General features: G+C 38.0%; 1 protein-coding gene across 3 annotated transcripts in view; it reads right to left on the reverse strand.

The window, feature by feature from the left end:
• Positions 1–23,633, reverse strand: part of MID1 (midline 1) — a 241,620-nt gene that overhangs the window by 85,012 nt on the left and 132,975 nt on the right. For all 3 annotated transcript variants that reach the window (XM_017812359.1, XM_017812360.1, XM_017812361.1), the window contains exon 2: positions 9,403–10,118. In XM_017812359.1, the coding sequence (XP_017667848.1) occupies positions 9,403–10,062 (660 nt within the window). In that variant the 5' untranslated portion in view covers positions 10,063–10,118. The remainder of the gene's footprint in view (positions 1–9,402; positions 10,119–23,633) is intronic.

Consider the following 23,633-nt stretch of genomic DNA (forward strand, 5'->3'; position numbering starts at 1 on the left):
TATCCCCGTCTCACTCCCATCTCTTCACTCAGTCTAATAGCGGATTGCTGCTCCCATCTTCATCTGTCTTGATATTAACTTTGATTTATCACCCACAACTGGTGAGCCTACTGTGAGTAATGGTGTAAGAAATGATTAATGCAGTGAGGCACTAAGAAGTAATTGCATTGGAAAGGCCTGCCTGTACTTTTTTGCTTTTTAAGAAAAGATTATACATTTCATTGCTACTTATCGTAATAGCTGATGTGTATGTTACATGAAAGATCTCTTCTCACTAAGCCATGTTCTTATTTTATTTAGAATATCCTTTGGAAAAAGATTATGACCTCAAAACAATAATTTCATTAAGAAATTAAAGCTTAAACACTTACAAGATAGAACAGAATATCTCATAAAATATGAGACATTCTCTCATATTTCGGAATTTATTTTTTTCCCCAAATTTAGGGTGTGTAAATTTTCAGTCAATAAAGAGCACTGTTATAACAGTGTATTAACATCAGTTTGGACATCAGAATTAATCTGTTATTAGACTGGCACATAAGGCACATACAGAACCAGGAATTGCACTGCGGCCTCTTTTCTTAGATGAAGTGAGTCTTTGTCATAGGTAGAATTGCACTGCAAAATTTAGAAAATTCTGTGCCACCTACTAGCACCTGTGTGTTTGCACATACACGTTATCTCCCCTGAAAGAACTCACTGAAACTCTGAGCACTGAAAACTGGAAAGGGAAGAAAAAGACAAACCATATTCCATAGTCAGGAATATAGTTCTGTATAAATATTTTTCCTTGTTTATCTCAATTACAATTTTTAGGCTATTTACATTTTTTTATTTATTACACGCACAAAGTTGCATTGGTTTGACTTTGAAAGTAAATGTGTGGTGGTTTGTGTTTTTTTCCACGCTCACAAAATTTGCATTTTTGGAGAAGTGAAAATTTCCCGTCAGAATGTAATCTCAATCTTATATTTTGAAACTTCACAATTTTAGCTTCCTTACAGTATGTTTGCCATAATAATATAAAGTAGCAGTATGATTCTATAATTATATTTTACAGCATGAGAGAGATAAAATTCAGCACAGATGAGAAATGTAACTGGAGTGCCTATGGTTAGCTTTTTCTTTTGTTAATTATCTGTTTAATTAGTTGTGATATTGAGAATGATCTTCCAAACTACCTCAGACTCCTCATCCATAGCCTTTTAGTGGCCCACAAAACAGTGGCTGCAGAAACCAAATACTGAAAATTTGAAAAGGCAAGGATATTTTGGTGGAGTAATTTACAGTTTCATACCTATATGGAAGTTGAGGGTTTTTTTAAGAAAAAAGAAAAATAAAATCTCTGTGAGCATTTTTAACTTTGGAATAGACAACATTCCCCTGTACTATCATCTCTGCCAACCGCATCTGTAAAGTATAGAAATTCATTTACTTAATTTTACTATGATAATCCCCAAAAGCTCAGTTCAAAAAAGGTCCTATAACATAAAATCTTGTACAAGTACATGTAATCCCAGCTTCAAGGAATTCATTCAGCTATGCTTAGCACAAATACAAAAGGAAACATGACAGGTACGCAGACATTTTATGTGGTCATGGTAATATTCCAGTGAGCTGTTGACATCATGTAATGGTCAAGACTAAATAAGAAAGAAGTTTTAAATTAATATTGGCTAGTTTCACTAGTCAGTGGAAGCACTACTATTTGATTTCTTGTAATTATTTTGGTTTGAAAGACAATAGTCTTAGCATTATGTTGAAAAGCCCGGATTCTTCATCTAAGAAAAGAGGCTGCAGTGCAATTCCTGGTTCTGACTTTAGATAAGGGGAAAATAGATTTGCAAGAGCACATTATAAACAAGACATGAAAGCTGTGAAGGGCAGGAATGCCCTCACCCCAAGTCCTTGATGTGGGTGCTTGCTCTTGAGGGCAACAAGTCCTTCCTAGCGTAAGAAAAGGCTTCATGCATAGTGGGTCAAGGGGCGCCAGCAGAGATAGGGGTCTGGATGACTGGTCTTGGGGAGAGGTAAACACAGATGGGAGAAAAAGGGAACACACAGGCTTATCACCCATATCGGGCTTTGAATTCAAAGTGCTTTAGCAACCCAACGCGGCTTTCCAGGCCATGACCTTCTGCAGGAGTTTCCCTTGCCATAGACCATTCAGACTTTCCAAATTAGGTACTGTTTCTGTTTGGTATAAAAACCTAGCTATAGGATGACAATGCTAATGACACATACAAGTATTGACATTTTCTAGGAAGTGAACATATTGCTGAAGAAAGAGGGCTAAAAACGTAATAGATGTACACTTGTAAGGCCAAAAATTGAAAGTAGTGTACCAGGATCACTGCTAAATTTGTGTTTTGAGATCAGACAATAAAAAAAAAAAATAAAATGCAAGAGGTCGTGAAAATTCAAAAATTATTCAACATAAGGTGAAGAATTAAAATGCTTTAATCATGCTCCTATGATTGTGTGTCATTACTGGGCAGAGTTGAAGTAATTTCTCTTCATGGAGCAATCTAACATATTAAATTAAAGGTTGAAAAAAATCTGAATAATGAGTGTTCTGCAGTGCTTATTTGGGAGATATTTACATCCAGGTTTTGGGGTGGGATTTTTTTCCTATTTAAAGCCTATTACTAACCATCTTCACATTTGTCTAAAAAATATATTTGCTGTCACATTATTTTTTAATATATTTGCATTCAAATGATGTTATGCTTTAAAATGAGTTCAGAATATACATACCTAACATATGGACATATATATCTATACCCTTCCACACACCTCTGAATGCTATTGAAGATTGTAGGGTGTGGCTACTGTCCATATTAAGTAGTTTTGTCCTTACACATCCAACTTGCTTTAACATTCCCAAACACTCTGCTGACTCATTCTGTTTATCAGCTATAAGGAAATGTTCTGTTATGCTAAAACCTGCAAATATTCTGCCTTTGAAAAATGACTTGTTTGTTACTTTTCCTGTAACCAACCCAGTCTTCCTTACTCTGGTAGCGAGATACTACATTCCTACACAAAGGATCAACCTGTGTCCAGTGTTCTAAAACAGTTTGTTGTTTGCCTTTAAACTCATCTATTTGCTCAATTTCCATGTTTATCACTTTATTATTTGTGTTTAAACACAAATTCGCATTGCAAGGAAGTATCTGCCATTCATTACATTACCACCAACAACTTTCAAGCACCGTATTATCTAAAAACACATAGGCAACAAAGGGTCAATCAAGAGGCCATTACAATATGCCAGTTTGGAGCTTGAACATGGACTCTTAAAATCTGTTATCTGAACAGTTTGGACCAGAACCATGGAAAAGTACGACAGTACCCTTTACTTAATTCCTAGTCTGGCTTCCCTGGAAATCAGAGTCACAAGAACAAAGATAATAATGTTGTACTATTCACAATTTTGTTTAATTCTTTTGTTCTTCCGGAATAGATTAGGCCTTCAACACCATCATTTCCAATAAAATTGAAGGAAATAAATAGTATGTGAAAGGCTTGCCAACTGTTAAATTTGTGAAAGTAAGTTTTGAAAAACTATGGCATATATTACCTAAAGGAACTTAGGCAGATAAAATAAAACCAACCTCACAGTACCTAGAACTATTGTAAAATCATAGTTTATTATCCACAGTCATATCTATGAGTGACTTCAAAATGTTTCTAATATAAAAAACCCCACACAACTCCTGCCGTAAAAGACTAATATTGGTATTCGTTATTAACACTTTCTATTATCCTTCTAAACTCTGACAAAGAATACAAAGCAGAGGAAACAGACATTTGAGATAACACTAAACTAAAGAGACAACATTCTAAAGTTTGCCTTCATAATTATATGTCAATGTAATTAAATAATTGTAGTTGGAAAACGGTTGTAGTCAAATAGTTTATTCCTATGTCAATCTTCTTCCATGGAACAACTTAAAATTTTTGGATCTTTGTAAATACAGAAGCACAGACAGTTAGTTATATTTTTGCATCTGTTGCTGGGTTAAATAATTAAGTAATACTAGATAATATATCAAGGTGCATCTAATCTAATAATAATGGAAGTCCTTGAGTTCTACATTTTGTTAGGTTGCATATAGTGTTTTAACTACATGTTAAACTTGCATAACTGGTACTATAAAAAGTCACACTCTCAATCTGTTAAGTACAATGTAAGGGAAAGTGCCATTTATCTAAATGTTTAATAACACATATCACTATAACACTGACATACTATGTCTTTACATATCAGTTGGATTTTTTTAAAAGAGTTCCTTTAAATATAAAGTTAGTAAAGCTAAGGGTATGCAAACAAAATATAAATTTAGATGTAAATATATTCAACTACTAAAAAAGATATATGCGTGGAATACTAAAAATAGACAGGAAATAAAGTAATTATTGTGAAGTTTATATATATATATGTGATAGAATATACTTTTACTGACCTAAGCATATACATGACAGTGTACATATTTACCTAAAATATAGGCATATGTGTATTTCTTCAAATTCAAGATTCTAGATATTCATGAACTTAGACATTACTAAAAATTACCCATATTTCTATGCTAGACAAACAACTCTACTTTCACATAAATACCAACATATTGTATTATGTAACTTCCTATTTATATAAATATAAATAAATAATACTAAATATAAATAAATAAATACTAATAAATTAATATTTCCTTTATATGCTGACGCAATGTAAATATGGACATAAAAGGAATTAAATGTATATAGAAAAATATTTACATGTACAAGTATAATATATTTATATGTAAGTCTAGAAACCAACGTTCCTGGATTGTCAATCCCACTGTTTGTTGGAGTACAGATTTGTAAATGCTGGATTCTTAGAGAATCACCATATATCAATTAATGACCAAGCTGCCATTACAAAACAATGCCAAATAAAAATAGTTGGAAAGCTTCAACACGTATTTTGCCAGTATATCTGCAAAGGCATTTAAATATGAAAAGTTTTTAATTCGTGAGATATCTAGCAGGGAAGTAGACATATTTTTGCTTTCTATTGTAGTAGCTGTGGATTTGACAAAGTCTCCCACCTTTACACAGTCAAAGTAGATTTATAAGAGTTGAATGCAATCCTCCCTACGTGGAAACAATTTATGACTGCTTTCTAACAAAAAGATTATTTGCGATTAGTTGAATGGACACACCATAGAAAACAGAATCCTTGCATCTTGAATGTAGGAAAAATAGATGTCGATGGATTCTGCCACTAAAACTAGGTGAAAACCACACAAACAAGAAGCTCCCTTTTGTTTCTGGAATTGCTGAGTTCTATTCAGAGGGGTTGCCCTGACTTCATAAACATGTCCAAAACAAATGAGTGCTAATAAATTTCAAAAAAAATATGGAGAACCAAAGCTAACCTACAGAAGTTCAATTCAACAGAAGATCTTTCTTGACCTAAGAAACTATGAAAATTGTGCGAAAATTATTTTTTGGCAAGAAGATATTTGTCAGAGGCCAAATTCTCAGTAAATATGAAGACAAGTAAAAAAAATCACTTGCAGTAGTGTTGTTCTGGCTTTATACCATTTAAAAATATGCCTTACCATTTATCTTTCTCTTTTGTTACACCTCTTCATGGCTCTTTGCTAATATTAAATGAGCAATATCTTTCCATTCACACCTTATAAGTTTGTTCTCTCTCAAATATTCTCTCTTCTTCAAAATAAATCTTATTTATTGGGATTTTTTCCACTTTCATGAGTCTAAATATATCTATAGAACAATGGTAATTTTATAATTTTTCTCTGAAAAAAGAAGACTGTACTTTTAAATTGTCTTTTCATTGCGAAAAGACAAAAGTGACAGAATCAATATCAAAAGTAATTACCTATGAATATTTTTTTATAGGTGATATGGTGCAGTAAGCACAGGCATTAGTTATTCTGATGGTTAAAGTTCTCTTTAGTTGCAAAATTTTTGCAACTAAAAATTATTTTTAATTTACATCATAATTTTGACCACTACTTCATAGATCTAGTGTATCACCAGGATATTTCCTGTTCTCTATTTTAGTCATGGCTTATTGTTTTCGCCATTATTTATATGTGTATGTGTATGATCCACTTTAAAAAAAAACAAAAAACTCAAAGCACATCTATAATCACTAAACCAAAATAAGCATAAAGGTATATCCCATGATCGTGTAGCTAAGAAAGAAAGGATTGCTCCTGGAAGAACACAAGTGCCCTCAGTCTTCTCAACCCCAGCGTAAGTTGAGAAACAAAAGCACCTCTCAGAGCTGGGGATGGTTGCTACAGAAAACACTTCCTCATTTTGAGATGTCCACAATTGCTGTTACACTGACTGTTAAACACACTTCGGCATAGACGCCTCTGTTGGACAAGTGTACAGAACTCCTAATTAAGGAGTTTCATTTTTGCCACAAAAGGAGCTAGATTGTAATGGCATCTTTTGTCCTATGCTTAATGAAGGGTGAGATATTGTTTAAACAATTAGCAACACCGCTGCAAGAGAATGTGAGTAATTAGCATAGCTTAACACCCAGAGGAACACCAGTCGCTGTTGTTAGTATCAACAGCATGTCCATTTAAAAAGAAAAATCACAAGAGTCACTTGAAGTGGTTTAGCTTTTCTTTTTGAAAGATAAAATTAACCACATATTTTTTTAACTGATGCACTATACTACTGGCTACCTCATTCTCATTCTTTCAGAATTTTTTTACAAGATTTTAAAGATTTTAAAGACATATCAAACCCCATGTATATTAAAAAGCCACCGCAGATTTATAGCAAGCAACAGTTTTCTCTAGTGGAGATTTTCTGATCTATTTGAATTTTTAGTCTGCGAAAGGTGTGTGTACATTACCTGTAAGTTAACAAAGACTGTCTGCAAGCACATACCTAATGTTATGTTGGCAGAAAGACCAGTGACTAAAGAGGTCATATAACCATTTATGAAGGAAGAGGAGGTCTGAAAGTGGAAAGGGGCCTGAAATTCTTGCCTGTCATCTACCAAACACCGGTGTGATCCAGTATTGTTCTTTCACTTCTTGTAGGGCAAATGCCAATCTACAGATCTGAAAATCTCATTTTCTGAGATTGATTTATAAACCAGAACAAATTGCTGAGACAGAAATCTAATGGGGAAAGGGAAGACGTAGGTTTCAGATTATCTTCTTATGAACAGAGAATGGATGCTGGATCTGGATGGGAAACACCTAGCCTACTGTTCCTGGAGTCAGAGCATAAATGTATCATAACTGCTGGCATAATTGCCTGACTGATTTCATCACTGGCAGTAGCAACGTGAAATAGGCTGCTTCATGACAAAGACAATAGGAACAGGATTTCACATAGACTAGTAATTGTCTATGTAAACTTGTTTGATACAGTGTGGGTACAAAGATAGTCCACATCTCAAAAGAAATCATACAGATGATCATAAATGATGTTAGGAGTTGTTGGTATGAGGCAAGAGTTATTTGGCCTAGGACTATGGTAACCATTAAATTAGTACTTTAATTAATCTTCCAGAAAACTGGTGGAAAGTACTTTATTAGACTTCTGCCAGGTTAGCTACACTGGGTAACATCCAATGCAAATGTTATTTGTTTTTGTGAGATGCACCTTCTTAAAGTCTAAGCAAAGACGCTTTTTTGAACAGGCATCTTTGCACAGAAAAGCCACAGACTGTGCAAAAATACCCTCGTCTTCTTCACAACTATCTGCAAAATGGAGTCAAAGACATCAAGAGAGAAGACATGCCTTTTAAAGTCTTCTTTCAAGACTCGCATTGTCTATGTACATCAGCACTAAGAAACATTTACTATTTTTTCACATCCAAAAAATATACTTATCCAGTATTTAATGTTGAAGGTATTTCATGTTAAGTAGTCTGTTCCTACTGGTATAACATTGATAAACCATACACTGTTATCTTACTAAATAGTAGCACCTGTTAAGGATGTAAACCCACTGGATTATTAAAAAGCACTGTAAATCCATGCATCTTCGATTCATGTTTATAGTTCATGCTCAACATTATCAATGGATAAACTATTAGAATAAGAGATCAGTTTAGAAAAAGAAGAAAGCAAAAATAACAACTCCTCCTTAGTAAATAACATCTTTAAGAGATGAAAGTAAGCTCCTGGGTCCAGGCAGAGAAGTGTCTTTCATTATGTTAATATAATCATAGGATATGATCTGCATGTTTGCATATTCATAAAGGCAAAAAACCCACACAGAATGCGTATGTAGATTTCATCCGCAATCACCTGAAGTTATCACAGATCTGTGTACGGCCACACATTTTTATCTGAAAGGATTTAAGTTAGTTAAATCTATTAATTCAGTTTCTTTTCCACCTTCAAAATTCTGTGTGAGAAGCCGGGCAGATAAGCTTTGCTCTCCACTCTTGTGATTTCTTGATTGCAGTCCATTTTTGAAAAATCCCACTGCACACAGGCACACACAAACTGTCTGGAGGGAGTGGGTGGAGGTAAGTATGGGATGCCTAGTTCCTGCCTTGGCTCTGCAGCAGCACAGGAATTGGCATGAGAGAAATGTACACCCAGGTGGATGGGAGGTCACTCACCTTGGCCTCAATATTCAGCAGGAGCTCTGCCTCTGCCAGCAGCCCTGAGAGCCTTGAGAGAACCCTGAGACACGGCTGCCCACTGCTACCTCACCCAGGGCATCCTGTGCAGGGCCAGGCCGTCAGAGACTTCCAGCTACCTGGCAGGAGTTATGCCAGAAGCTTGCCAAACTGTGGGAATGCAACAAGCTCAAAAACAATTCTGGTTTTGTTTTCAGGACTGCACTGCCTGCGAGGCTGGTGGGAGGCAGCGTGGGAAGAGTGGAGCCAGCATTCGGTTTCCCTGGCTGGACAGGCAGCTGGCATCCCTAAAGCCAGCACAGATAAATGCATCTCCTGTTAGTGGTGATGTGAAGGGCTTTTCACAATGAAAGCAACTTAATGAAAAATAATCAACAGCAAAGAATGCCTGACATTTCAATCAATGCCTGTGTATGTGCAGTCAGCACTATACCTTGCCAACTGCCAGGAATAAAGCTGCAGGTACATAGGGAAATTCACTTAAAGAGTAGTATATACTACATATTCCTTATGACAGCTTTAGAGAAATCAAAGCACAACTGAGGAATTCTTCTTAAAGTGAAATCTGACACATTTTAAATGGTGATGAGCAAACACACATACAGATGTGCATTTGTATCTCGTCTGATTAGAGATCGCACATCCACCTTTCCCAACCCCTGCCCGAACAAGGAATTTAGCATGCAACTGAAGGGTACTTTCCTTCCCAACCACACACTGCTTGGCTAGGAAAGCTGAGAGGTAGCACTGACCTTTAGCTTGTCATAACGGTCACTCAAAGCTGCCACCTGATGGTCACGGTGTCGCCCGACCAGTTTACACAAGGCACAAATTAACTGGTCATCAGTCACGCAGTACATGTTAACTTTCTCATCCTCATGCTCCAAGCACATTAATCCCCTGATGTGGGAGTCCGGGATGGGCTCAATGAGACGGTGGCCAGTGAACGGCTTCTTATTGGGGTGAGTGGCTTTCAGGCACTCCTCGCAGTAGGACACCTCGCAGGTAACACAGGTTTTCACTGCCTCCTGGGCAGGGTCTTGGTCGCAGAACTGGCAGAGGACCTTCTCGCAGGACGACATGCTGTTGTTATCAAATGCCCGCTCCCGGCGGGTCTCGCTGGGGGAATTGGGCCCGCTGACCGAGGCTTTCTGAAACCTGTCGATGATGTTCTGCAGGGTGACGTTACGCTTGAGCCCGTCTAGACCGCGCTGGCTGAGGGTGATGACATAGCGGCAGGTCGGGCACTGGAAGGCGGTGATAGACTCCACTGGCTCGTTGGTGGCGCAGTGGGAGACCAGGATGCGGTGTGCGCAGTTGAAGCAGAGGCTGTGAGCGCAAGGCAGCAGCAGCGGGTCTTCAAACAGCTCCAGACAGATAGGGCAGGTCAGTTCTGACTCCAGTGTTTCCATCTTCAGGCAAAGCTTTCCTGTGGCGTCAGCGAAATCCAGGGAAGCTGATCAGCTATCTGGAAACACACGTAAAATTCGATTAGGCAAGAGAAAACATGAGGGGTCAGCCATGGGGGGTTGTCAACTTTCGCCACTGCTCCCTGGTCAACCCACCACGCCGGGCGGGAGAGCAATCAAAAGTTTTGAACCTGCACATGAACATATCAAGGTATTTAAAACTGGACTGTTTTATTTCCCACCCTCCCTTTTCACTTAAGAATGAAAAAACCCCAAGCCGCCTTCATTTTTTTTCCTTTTTCCTTTCTCTCTCATGCAATCAAGGAAAACAGTAGATGTTTCTGTGCATTATTAAAACCTAAAATGATGGTCTTCAAACAGCCTATTACAGCAAAATTAGATTTCTTCTGCAGATGCTGCTTTTGGCTTCACTCATCTATTACCAAAACTTTTTTAAATAAGCACTTCACCTTTGTTCAAGGATTAGTCCAGAGTATTATAATTGATAAATTTGTAATCTCTACTACCATTAACAAAGTTATTTTATCAGATTGAAATTTTCATTTGTTACTATAGAAATAGCATGGAATTTAGAGTACATGTCCAAGTTTACTTGTGTAAATATATATATGAATATATACACAAGGAATAATGTTTCTAGGGAAGCATGTGATAGTTTACATATAATATGTATGATATATATCATATACTAATCTATTCCTATGTATTTCAAGAACATATACAGCTGTATTTATATGTACCTGTACTTTTGTGCATATATACCTGTATACACATGCCAAAAATATATCACATACATGTTTGCAGTAAGATAAACATAGCTAGGGGAGCGCACAGTGTCATAACTGAAAAGCCTAAAGGAAGGTGAATTAAGTAGATGGCAAAAGGTAGTTTAGCCCAAATTTCTAACCTCTTGTACAAGAAGGGTCTCTAGACAGTAAGACAGTAAAGTGCAGTGAGATAGTGCATTGTGTGATTTGCTAGGAGGAGTTTGTGTGTGTGTGTAAGCATCACTTTTTTAACGAATACTCTCTACTGCTAAAACATATGAACTACTGCCTGCTTTAGTGAACTTACTAAACATCTGAAGTGGATTTTTCAATGATTTTTCAGTGGAGGACATGGGATTTTCCAGAGAAGGTAGCAGTACACCCCCATCAGAGATCAACTAAAACTTCATTTTGCTTCCCTTCCTGTGCTCAGTGTTACAGAGTGTGGTTTTGAAAGAGTCGCCCTACGCAGCTCTCCCTGCCTAAGCTCCTGTCAAGAGCCTGTCGCTGCCGCAAGCAGACAGGTCAGTGAAGCAGAAGCAAAAGCTATGCTTCACACTCACAGAGCTGTACCTCTTCACAGTACAATGTATTTAAGCTTTGTTGCTCATAACTGAGGACAGCTTCAGATGGCACAGCTGCATCGTCTTTACACTGTAAAGTCATTGTTTAGTTGTGTGAACTCTTGACTCCTCCCCTGACCAGGGAAAAGGACAGAAGGACCAGAATCCCCCACAAACAAACCTTGATTCATTAAGGGTGAGAAGAGCTCAGGGCTCATTAGCAGCCTTGGGAACCAAGCATGCTTGAACCTTCTGTACTTCATGACAATTAGTGTGGGGAGCATGGTGGCAGTGACAGGAATGCTACCTATAACCTCAATACGAAACACAGCAAAAAGGAAAGTTCAGCAAACAGAGGCAAGGTTCAGACTGTCCATCAGTATTCAGTCCTCCTTGCTGTGTGGGAAGAGCAGCAAGGCGTCTGTTCCAGAGGTATGCTTAGAAATTAGGATACTTTGCCTCTTTGCACTAATGTGTCCTTTTATTCTGCCAAGAAATTTGAGCATTTAAAAAACGCGCTGACCCTGTCATAAAATTTGTTTTTCTATATCTTCTGTGATGCTGATCTTTCTTGAAATAAAGTTGTTTGCCAAAGACTAATTCATTTATAACTATCCATCAGCTGCCATTATTGCACGGTGCATCTGGTCAAAATTAAACGTCTGGCAATTTAATACAAGCAGGAAGACAACTCCCCTCTCAGCCATAGCCACACAGCACAGAAGAGATGAAAGCCTTTTCTGCAAATGAAGACCAGTTTGTCTTTCCTCCTCTTCACTCTCTGTCTCACAGGAGTCCCAGAAGATCAAAATCTCATTCACATTGTTTGAATCCCTTCCACACCACAACTGTCTACCTCATCATCCACTTATCCTGCAGGCTGAATGTTGCACTGGAGAAAGGGATTCAGAGTTGGCAAGAGACAATGTTCAAAAAGACAAACTAATAATTGCTCATCTATTAGCATGCCTGTGAAAACCTCTGAGCCTTTTAGGTTGGTTTCTTAGGACCATGTTCAGTGTACAGGCTTTCTTGCATGCTAATCTTTCTGTACAAAATTCCTCCAGCTTCTTTGTGTGCCAAACAGTTTCATTCATTCAGTTTCCTTCTTAAAGTACTTTTTTTAACCAAAGGTATTTTTATGGTACTCATATAAAAGAGAGGTACAGATAAACAGCTAGAAGCAGCAAAAAACATTTGCATCATTGCCTCATGGAGAGATGTTTGAATCACCATCAGGGCTCTACACAAATACCACCATCTCAACTGATGACTAATTCTGATCTATCTGACCTGAATGAGCAGCAGCTCAGGCCTAACTAATGCTATTCAGCATGAGAAAGGGTGCCAAAATCTGATCTCAGACTGTAAATGTCTTGGAATAAGAGCCTATCTTCCAGGGTAATCAAAGCTGAGCACACTAATAGAAACCAAAAAATTACATTTCCCCTGTTTTCTTTTGCAGTTGCAAATAAGTCAAAACATACTACATCTGGGATTGTATAATGAATCCTTTGAGAGTCACTGAAGAGGGGTTGCATTTTCTGGGCAATCCAATGAGTACTCTTTAAAGCCACTGCAATTCCGCTTTCACTTTTAGATTGGTGTCTGAAGTACAGATCAGTGTGTTGATGATCCAGCTTTAAAATCTTTCAAACTCACTGGCCCTTGCCTTAAGGTTTCATGTTGAGGTTATTTTTTTTTTCTTTGAGAATTGTAAAGAATCTGTAGCCACAGAAAACTGAAAGACTAGGCAGAAGCATAATAGGCATGGTTTATATATGCACATGGTTGTATTCCATATTCAGCATAGCTCAAAAATTGAAAGCCACATAGACAGCCTCCAGACACAGAAAGGAAAGAAGGAATTTCAAGTACATAATTTCCTATTTGCAAAAATGTGGCATTACTGGCAGAAAATTATACTATTACCAAAATGTCACTGAAATTACAAATACTATTTTTCTACTCACAGGAGGTATTTTTAAAAACATATATCAAAATAAAAGATTGTCAAACAAGTGTTATTTAACAATCAAAAATATACTTAAGTAACTTTGAATTTGTGACATCTCACCAGGCACATAATGATTAGTTATGTAGTATGTTGTAAACATGCAGTAATTGAAATCCTACTATTAATGTAGTTCATGGCAAGACTTCTGCTAACGCTAGTGGAATTAGCATCTCTGTACCTCTGGTTATAAGCACGACATATTTTGCAGGTGGTATTAATGCCTTCATTTGCACAGAAGCGCACACAAAAGTTTTCAGAAGTAAAGAAATGGGCGAGGAATTAAAACAAAAGCCGAATTACAGAAATTTCAGTATGCTAAATACCAGTAGAGCTGAATAGATGAAAAAACTGTTTCATAACTAGAAGAAATGCTATGCTGAAAAAAGGTTGTATTACACTCTCCATTTACTTTATACTTAAAAAATTGTGGATCAGAGATATTGCCAAAAGTCCAGAAGACTGTTAGCATGGAACTTAATGACATCCTAGTAATCAAAGATCAAAACCACATTTCCTGAGGAGGACATCATGCCAGGGTTCATCATTCTTTGAAACATTTCTATCTGTAGCAAAATTTGGCAATTTGGTGGCACTGAAATCAGCCCATGAAGGCTGACTCCTGATTTTTCATTGCTGGGAGTGCCAGTGCTGTGGATGGTTCCTATGTCGTAAGTACAGAAAGCAGTACATAGAAGCAGTAGGATAAACATGCCAGGAAGTGCTGGTGAGGGGAGACTTCCATGAACCAGAGTTGTAAGCACTTCCTTGCAGGGAGCAACACAGCCCTATATTCTGAAGAAATCACCTGACCTTGGAAAGATGCTGCAAAGCACACACTGCTACACAGAGCTGTTCTCACAGCCAGTACCTGTACATGTCTCCTGTACACTGGCTAGCACTCTTTCTCCACCCAAATGCCAACCAGAAAATTGCAATTTATGTCCAAAACAATTATTCTGCTAACCTCCTAAGGAAAAAGCCAAACATCCACTAGGAATACAATATGACCTGGTAATGTCATAGTAATAAAATACTTTAAGAAGATTAACACAATTCTTTAAAGTTGGATCTGACACTTCAACCTAACTAGTAATGGACACTTCAACCTAACTAGTAATGCTCACCAGAGAAGTGACTGGTGACCTGACAAGGTCTTTACATTTATCTGTTTTTCATTGGCATTAATTAGATGATCAATGTTGACAGTTCTTTAAATTTCTTGTATTAACAAAGTAATTGCAGTGTGATATTGTCAAAGAACATTTTTCACCCTAACCTAGCACAGTTAACCTGGAACATGGTATTTGTATTGGGTTTGTGTGGAAGGGTTTTGGTAGCTGGGGGGCTACAGAGGTGTCTTCTGTGAGAAGCTTCCCTAACATCTGTCAGAGCCAATGCCAGCCATCTACAAGAACAACCCACTGCTGGCCAAGGCAAAGCCCAGCAGCAACAGTGGTAGCATTTCTGGGATAACGGATTCAGGAAGGGGAAAAAATGTTACTGCACAGAAGCAATTGCAGCTAGAGAAGAGGGGACTGAGAATATGTGAGAGAAACAGCTCTGCAGACAAAGACAGTGAATAAGGAGAGGAAGGAGGTGCTCCAGGTGCAGATTTCCCTGCAACCCATGATGAAGATCATGGTGAGGCAGGCTGTCTCCCTGCAGTCTGCAGAGATTCATAGCAAAGCAGATATCTACCTGCAGCCCTTGTGGCCATGCCAGAGCATGTGAATGCCCAAAGGAGGCTGTGACCCTTCAGGAAACCCACACTGGAACAGGTTTGTGGCAGGACTTGTGACCCTGTGGGGGACCCATGCTGGAGGAGCCTTGCTCTTGAAGGGACTGTACTCTCTGGAAGAGACCCATACTAGAGCAGTTTGTGAAGAACTGCACCCCATGGGAAGGACTCATTGCAGAAGTTCAGAGAGAACTGTTTCCCATGAGAAGGACCCCATGCCAGAGCAGGAGAAGAGTGTGAAGAGTCCTCCCCACGAGGAGGAAAGAGTGGCAGAAAAAATGCATGATGAACTCACTGCAACCTCCATTCCCCATTCTCCAGCACTGCTGAGGGGGAGAAGGCAGAAAAATCAGGAGTGAAATTAAGCCTGGGAAGAAGGGGGGGGAGGGGAGACAAAGTATTATATTTGTCATTACCCCATTCTGATTTGATGGGGAAATTAATTTAATTTTTTACCAAAGTCAAGTCTCTTTTGCCATAATGGTAACTGGTGAGTGATCTCTCTCTGTCCTTATCTTGATCCATGAACCTTTTGTTATATTTTCTCTCTCCTGCCCAGCTGACTAGGGATGTGACAGAGGTGCTTTGGTGGCACTTGATGTCCATCCAGGATCAACTTACCAAAAATATAAAACAACACTTAAAAATATATGTGCCATAAATTCTACTATATTAAGATTTTTGTCAGTAAAACACTACAGAATTCTCCCCACACTGAATAAATCCCCCACTATTACAATAAAACTAGCAGGCAATGTTTTAACATGCCACACATTGCCTCCTGATCCTTTTCTATTACAGCTGATCCTGCAATTTTCAGAGCATGTGAGAACACAGCCTACCAGAAGTGGAAAACAAATGAAAGAAAATGTCCTACAAAACTTCATTTTCCACTCTTGTAAAGGTGGAGCTCATGGCATGAATTACAGCTGTTTCAGTTAATTTTTAAATTGTAGTGAACTATCTGTCATTGTAGAAAGAAACAGAGCTGTAGGCCATTCTGGAAACTGTAAGCATCTTACTAAAGAAAGAGCACTGAGCAAAAGAGTTGGACATGTGATATGTTCCAAAATTCCTTGAAAAATCTCCGGTAAAATCAGAGTTTGTCATGGTTTGATGAATTATGATCAAAATCTGCCCAAGCAGGTTGGAATAGCATTTTTCCTGTTAATGTTTTCTAACAATTTACTGTGTTAAGGCTACTATGGAATGCCTGCTACAGCAAGGCCATTTCAGCCCTGGTCCTCCAAATTCATACACAGGAACATTAATTAATGGACACAAGACCACAGGCTGAGCTAAACATCAAACACTTGAAGATTAAGTATATTTGTGGAAAACACTAGCCAACTTTTTTGGATAGAAAATCAAATTTATTGAACTGCCCTTATACGAATATGAAAAGAAATTTAATACAAAATATAAACATGTACATATGAAATGCAATAAAATGTGTTGTGTGTGCATGTGTATGTCCATGTATGTATCCTAAGTTTATAGTACAAGGGGAATTACAGTCAACACACACACACACTACTCCTCAATAAACTATGGAGTGCTTAGGCAGGTTACTAACATTTGTACATAGCTGCAGTTTTTGAAATGTTTATTAACATTTAACATAAATGTTTATTAACATTCAACATAAATGTTTACTAACATTCATACATAGCTGCAGTTTTTGAAATGGTAACATTTTTCTGTTAAGTGCACCACTAAAGGAAAATTTTAATTTACTTTCTTGTCATAAAGCCTGCAATGGGCTATTAAAAAAAAAACAAATAAGCTTTCAATTTCTTCTGTTAACTCCGAAAAAAAAAAATAAAAGAAGAAGAAGAAAATATTATTCTTGCCATTTTCTATGCTGCTCAAGGATACACAAAAAATTGTCTTGGGAACAACTTTTCCTTCCAACGAGTGAATGTGATTGTTCAATATTCCATTTAATGAACATTTCAAATGTGATTAATCCAATGAACTGCTTCATACCTCAGGTTGTCCCAAGTCCATTACAGATTCTACCTTTTGCAGCACAGACATTGAAGTCTGTGAGTAGTTATGATGCTAGTAATCACCAGCAGCACAGTGATATATTTATGTAAATAGTGTAGTTTGTGTTAGTAGAGTAAAAAAACTAATAACCAAACCTCTGATTTTTTTCTTTCGAAATGTTTGATGAAAACTTTCTATAAGAAAGCAAGCTGCATACAACCTGAAGCAAGGAATTACATATTTTCCCACAGTTTTTTCTCAAAGCAGTGCAAATTAATAAATATTCAAAGGATAGTGTCTGTTCAACAGCTCCTGATATACGAAAACAAATGTTCAGCATGAAAGAAAATTACTAGTTCATCCTATTCATACATTTCTATTGACAGAAGAATGATGCCTTGTCCAGAAGTTACATGCAGTGTTTCCATGATGTTGAAATAGTTGTTTGTAATATTTAAACAATATCAATACAGCAAAAGCGCATCTGCCATGCTGTTTGCAGTGATATAAAGCCTCAACAGCATCCCTCTCTGCTTGAAACATATGGTAGTAGGAGAATATATTTTCAAAAAGCTGAATCCTGTTATGTTATTCACTGAGACAAGAACACCTCACAGAATTAAGGTCTTTGGCACAACATCACATATTCCTTCTCATGGGAGCTAAAACAATAACTAAGGCTCAAAAGCTAACAGACTAGGAAAAAAAAGATCATGTCCTGTAAATCCCAAAGTAATCAAGAAATTGCTGATTTAATATTATCTACAGTAATATATTAAGTACAATATTACACATGTGCACATAAACCTATACTACTATACACTTGGAATGCATTTTGACCTTCAATTTTTTATATTCTTGCAACTCCTGTAGCTTTACATTCTTTAGATACAAGATTTAATATTTCCTCAAAATTCTTTAGGGGAAGGAAAGCAATGGATTGTTTAATCTTTAACACATGTGAATCAGCACAGGTCTACTGGCGTCATTAGTGACCTCCTATTAAATTTATGGCTAAAAGTCTGTTCTAAAAACCTCTTCAACTAAATTCACACTCTTCGTTTGAGAAATCGGTATTTATTCTGGGGTATATCATAGCTATATACGAAAAGGTGTGGAGGCATCGGGTTCACATGTTGGTCTAATGGGAAACAACAACTGGAGCAACCTCAAAAGGTTACCAAAAGGGACAAATTGCTATATACCACACCATTTTTTTCTCACTCATTTCAAGCTAAGAGATTCCTAGATGATAGATGCTACTCTGCAGCAAAATGAAGGTAAAATAATTTTACTCACTCAAACCCACCAATTTTCATAGGGCTTTGGTTGCACAGTAGAGGTGGAAATCTCTCACACTTCTCCAGCTGAGAATTTTACTTGTTAAATGCCTTAGATGACATGGTACGCTCTGATCTTTAGCACAGATGATACAGCAACAGAAATACTCTATGTGTTCCAGCACATTCCTTCCAGCCACATGTGTTCACACACACGGATACGTAATGTAATGCAGGTTGGAAACACTGGAGCCATTAAACTACAGAAAATTTTCAGGAGATCTTAGGGTGGCTGAAAGAAATTACTGCATTTTCTTTCCACCAAGTTGTTCTATGAATTCCTTCCCCACAGTTAAGTAAAAGGAATTGTTAATACTACTTAAATTCATAATCATTGCCTCCACCTAGATAAAGACATTTTAAGTTCACAAGGAAGAACACCAGGGTCTGCTTTCTTATCAAAAAGAGCAGCAAAAATAACAGCAAGAAATGTCCCAGGAACTGCTACAGGTATGAGAGTGTGACTTCGCCCACCACGCAGGACTTTTAAACTACCTGCAAGATGTATTTTTTATGAACTAAAGCTCCTTGTATTTACAGTCACATTACAAAACATATAGCATTAACCTCTCGCTGTCCTGTTCTCTCGTCCTCATGTGTGAACATTAAAAAAGTCTATTAAAGATTTTTTACTTCTTTAAAAGAACAAACACATTTTCTCAGAGTTATATTCTTCAGATTTGCAGAAAATATCAAGAGATTCTAGCGACTGCAAAAACCCCATACTGTTTAACACTGAAGAGCTCCTTCTAATTTATGCCTGCTATACTCTCAGTACACTGAACTCCCTAAGACCAATAGTGTATTTAAAAATCAAGATTTTAATCAGGTCATTAGAAGGGGAAATTAGCTGTGAACTCCCGGAAGGTGGAGGATAAGGAACAAATTATACCTGTGCTCTGAAGGTTATCTGTTTTAGACCTCTGACAAAAACCTCTATCACTGGTGGAAACACTCAGCTCAGGCTTCCTGGGCCCAGGAATAATAAAATGGAAACCAGCAGGACTAGTCCTCCATTTGGAAGAAGAATCCCCACATGGGCCCTCACCAGACCTTGAGGCCTGCCCTGAGAGGACTGGGACATTTCCCGCCCTACTGGTGTCACTGAGGAGACACAGAAAAGTGAATTGAGTCACAGGAGAATGATCCCAGAGCAACCTGTTTCCAGCTGACACCACTGAATGGGAATTTTTCTGCATTTGGATAGGTCTGGTCCCTACTGCATGTGAAGGGCACATGGACAGTTCCTGAGAACCAGACACAATAGGGTCTGCAGCAAGTCTCAAGACCAGCCTGCTTGACACAGCACCCCTAACTTCAACTTCTGTATTTTATTCATACTTTTTTTTTACAAAATAGTAGTTTGCCTTCCTGCTTCCTCCATGCAGATCATGAACTGGCTACAAGACCCTTGTCCTTCCAACTGTTCATCCTTGTCCGTCCTGCTATCCTACTGCAACTCTCTAACAGGCTTCAAAGGTCTAAGTTTCTCCCACTCACAGTACTAAGCAGTGTAGTAACTACTTTACTAGTCCTCTCCTCTGCTTGATTACCAAATGGCAGCATTAACCCAAATAACCCACAATGGTTAGGGCATGCGTAAAATAGTGCATGATTAAAAATTCTGATTCTGACACAAGAGAACACAAAATCTAAATTGCAAAATCAACTGAGAAGTTAAAGATGTACAGAATTGCATGTAGTGCTAGACAAGCTGTGGTTGTTCTGCCCCTAAGATGCTCAAAGGTTTGGTATCCCAAGCCAGCCTGTGCAGTAACTTACCATCCCTACCTTAGTCACAATGAGATGCAAAGTCTTATTCTTTATTCTTTGGAAATAAAGCCAAATACTAATAAAATGACAAGTTTTCACTTAACCTCTTTTGAGGACTTTCTAAGTCATATCAGCTGGTGCTTTTTGCAAAGAGACAGTAATGCTTTACTGCTTACCAGGGGCATGCCCACATGTATTTTATTCCTTGAGAAAGTGTTACTTAGAAACATACCACAATAAACCCTAGTGATCTCAAATATTTTTTCTATGCATTTACATCCTTTAAGAATGTTATCCTTTAAAGGCTTTTTAAAGACCTGAGACAAAACTAATCATTATCCACAGCCATGTAATCTTGCCTCACATGTTTTTAATATGTGGCAAGACTTCATTACTTCAAGGTAAGAAATTAAGAGCAGAAAAGGGCCGCGTTGGATCAGCAATGTAATTTGCAGCCTGCATTGTTGCTGTACAACAGCCAGAAGATCCAGTACCAAATTTAAGCTCACTATGCTGAGTGAAATGTCTTTCTGAGCTGTCACTATAGAGTGTCTTTGTTCCTTAGAGTCCCAGTTCCCTCCAGCCCTGAGATATGGGTGATGTTTGATTTGTACACCTCTTCTGTATTCAAGGAGATCCTGATCCTGGGAAAGGCCATGCTGAGTAGCCTCATGAAACGAATGGAAAATGCTTTTTTACTACCCAGCTATGCCTGTGCTCTGGCAACACATACACACATATATGCACTCACACACGTGCACAGGAAAAGGATCCAGGACTACTTACTAGATTGGTTGGACTACTTACTAGTTTAATTGACATATTCAAAGTAATGATTCTGCAGATAATCTTCAGAACATCCCAAAAGGGAATAGGAAAAAAACCTAAAATGAGCAATTGTTTCTGAATAACTGTATCAGTACCCCAGAAAGGCCTCTCAAGTAAAAGGTTCTCAATGTCACTCAAAAAATAGCTTAGTAGCTTTTAAGATAGCCTGGAAAGAGAAAACAATAGCTTAATTACATCCCTTTGAGACGTTCTTCATCAATGACATAAAAAGTCTCACGGTTTATCTAAAAAAAGATAGAATAAATTGTACATTTCTTGTCAGCTGGCAAGCAGGTCAATTTTACTGTAATAACTAGAGCAGCACTTTTTGAAAGAGTTACTGGTATGCATCTGCACAGTCTCCACCTTTTTCTTCCAGCAGCTTCTTAAATATCTACTTTAAAACTTCACTGAATATCAGCTTGTCCTATTCTCACAAAATTGCTCATCTTGAAATATTTTACTGGGAAATTCACATTATAAATTCTGTACTATTGTGGACTACACATGCTGATTATCCTAAATGTATGCAGTGTTTTGAGGGCTTTTGTGGATATAGAACTTGCATATAAAATAACTGTAGTGACCAGGCCATCACTCTGACCATATTGCTGCCAAAAGTACATCCTTTGAAAAAACGTCATCTCTCAGTCATCACGTTTGAAGCACGTCACCACCTTAGGTTATGTAACTTCATCAGTTACAAATAAATAAATAGGATTTAAAAGATTTTGCACAAGGAGTGTAGCAAGCTTCAGGAATTTACCGTATTTTTTTCATTTTTCTCATGTAAACATGTATTTCAGCCTTCATCTGTTATTTTAAAAAGAGAATTACAGTGTTCCAGATGTTGTTAACAGTATGCAGATGCTAATGCCCCTTTATCTCTCTTGCTGGTTTTATGACAACTAACAAGACAATAAGCCCTTCTTTGAAAACAAGATGAAAAATACTCTTTGTTAAAAATATTCCATTTTTTCCAGAGTTTTCAGTACCAAAAAGATAATTCATCACAGCAATAGAGCAAACCTCAACTCCTCCCTGTGACTGCTAAACACATTATAAAATACTTCCTAAATTACTTGCAATGGCAAACCTACACATATGCATCCACTCCAGTCTCACAAAGCCACCCAGCCCCATACCCACCACTGGATCCCGCCCTCTATCTTCTGGGTGACACATTGCTGCGGAGACAGGGACCACGCTGACCCTCTCAGAAATCACCAGCAGTCCAGCTGGGACAGGCAGTAGGAGATACCACCTTCCCAGCAATCCTGTGGCAGCACTGACTGCGTCTGCAACTGCGAGACAGTCACAAAGAAACACAACAGGAAAATCTCCCCTACAATTGCAGGAAAACCCGCTCCACCTAACTGCCTCCGCCAGGATCCCTGCTCCCAAAGCCAGCCCTTCGTGCTGCGCCCACAGCAAAACACCTCCTCTGCCTCCCAAGGGCCAGCACTGGTAGGGTAAGAAGGCAGGAAGAAACGGATCCTCTTGCAGGAACCCAGGAACCCACCCAATGGCTATGGTGGGATGTGCTGACTCGTAGTCTGGGTGAGGGTGAGCTCGGCCCTGGGGGCAGTTACCCAGCACTGAGTAAGGGCTGGCAGCACCCAGCACTGTAACAGGAGGCTGACTTGGACTGGCCAGAAGGAAGCTGACTCCAGAATGACAGAACTCTTCATGATAGACTTGTGGAAAATAATTACTTCACTTATTTTTTGCTATTTTCTCCAAATATTACTCAAAAGTGTATCAGCACAAAGTCCAGCAGGAGTTTGCCAAAAGCGTGAGAGAGTATAGCACTTGAGGGTAGGACTTCTATTTCTGCAAACAGCATAGAGACCCCATTTTCTGCAATTCATCAGATGAAATACAAGAGGAAATACAAGATGATAGCAGTTGCTTAATTTTTTTTATTTTTTTGTTTTAGCTAAACTTGCATGCAAGCAGCAAACAGCAACAGAACATGGCAAATGCTTTAGCAAAGTGTTCGAGAGGAATCCTGACTGAAGTCGCACCAGACATTTGGTCTTCAACAAAGGTGTCAGAAAAATCACTCGAAGTGGAAACAGCAGGAAAGAATTGCTTCCTTGTGTTCTCTGTTTTTCATGTTGCAATGCCCTCTTTTATACAATGGTAACACAACAAAGTGAAACAAAACGTACCTCAGATGTTTGAGCATAAGGTTGCAAATCTACACTTGTCTTTGGATTTTCTTCCATGGAAGAACCTGTACTTTGTTCTTTTCAAAGCAATAAACAACTATTGTGATTATTTAATTTCCTATACATTTCATTTCTTTGAAACAATACACCAAAGCCCTCAAGCTCATTTTTCATAAGGTTTTTAAAGGTTTATGCTGACAATGTCTGTTATCTAGTATATGGAAGAGCAGCTTCTAACAGGTGAACTGAGCATGCAGAAAGCAAAACAGATGTACAGTGGGATTACAATTATTGGAACCTTTTTCTATGATATTAAATGTCCATAGATGATCTAAAGACAAGTCAAGTTATAAGCAGCCCA

Source organism: Lepidothrix coronata, unplaced genomic scaffold, assembly GCF_001604755.1.
Source record: "Lepidothrix coronata isolate B3197 unplaced genomic scaffold, Lepidothrix_coronata-1.0 Scaffold35, whole genome shotgun sequence".
NCBI classification, from domain to species: Eukaryota; Metazoa; Chordata; class Aves; order Passeriformes; family Pipridae; genus Lepidothrix; species Lepidothrix coronata.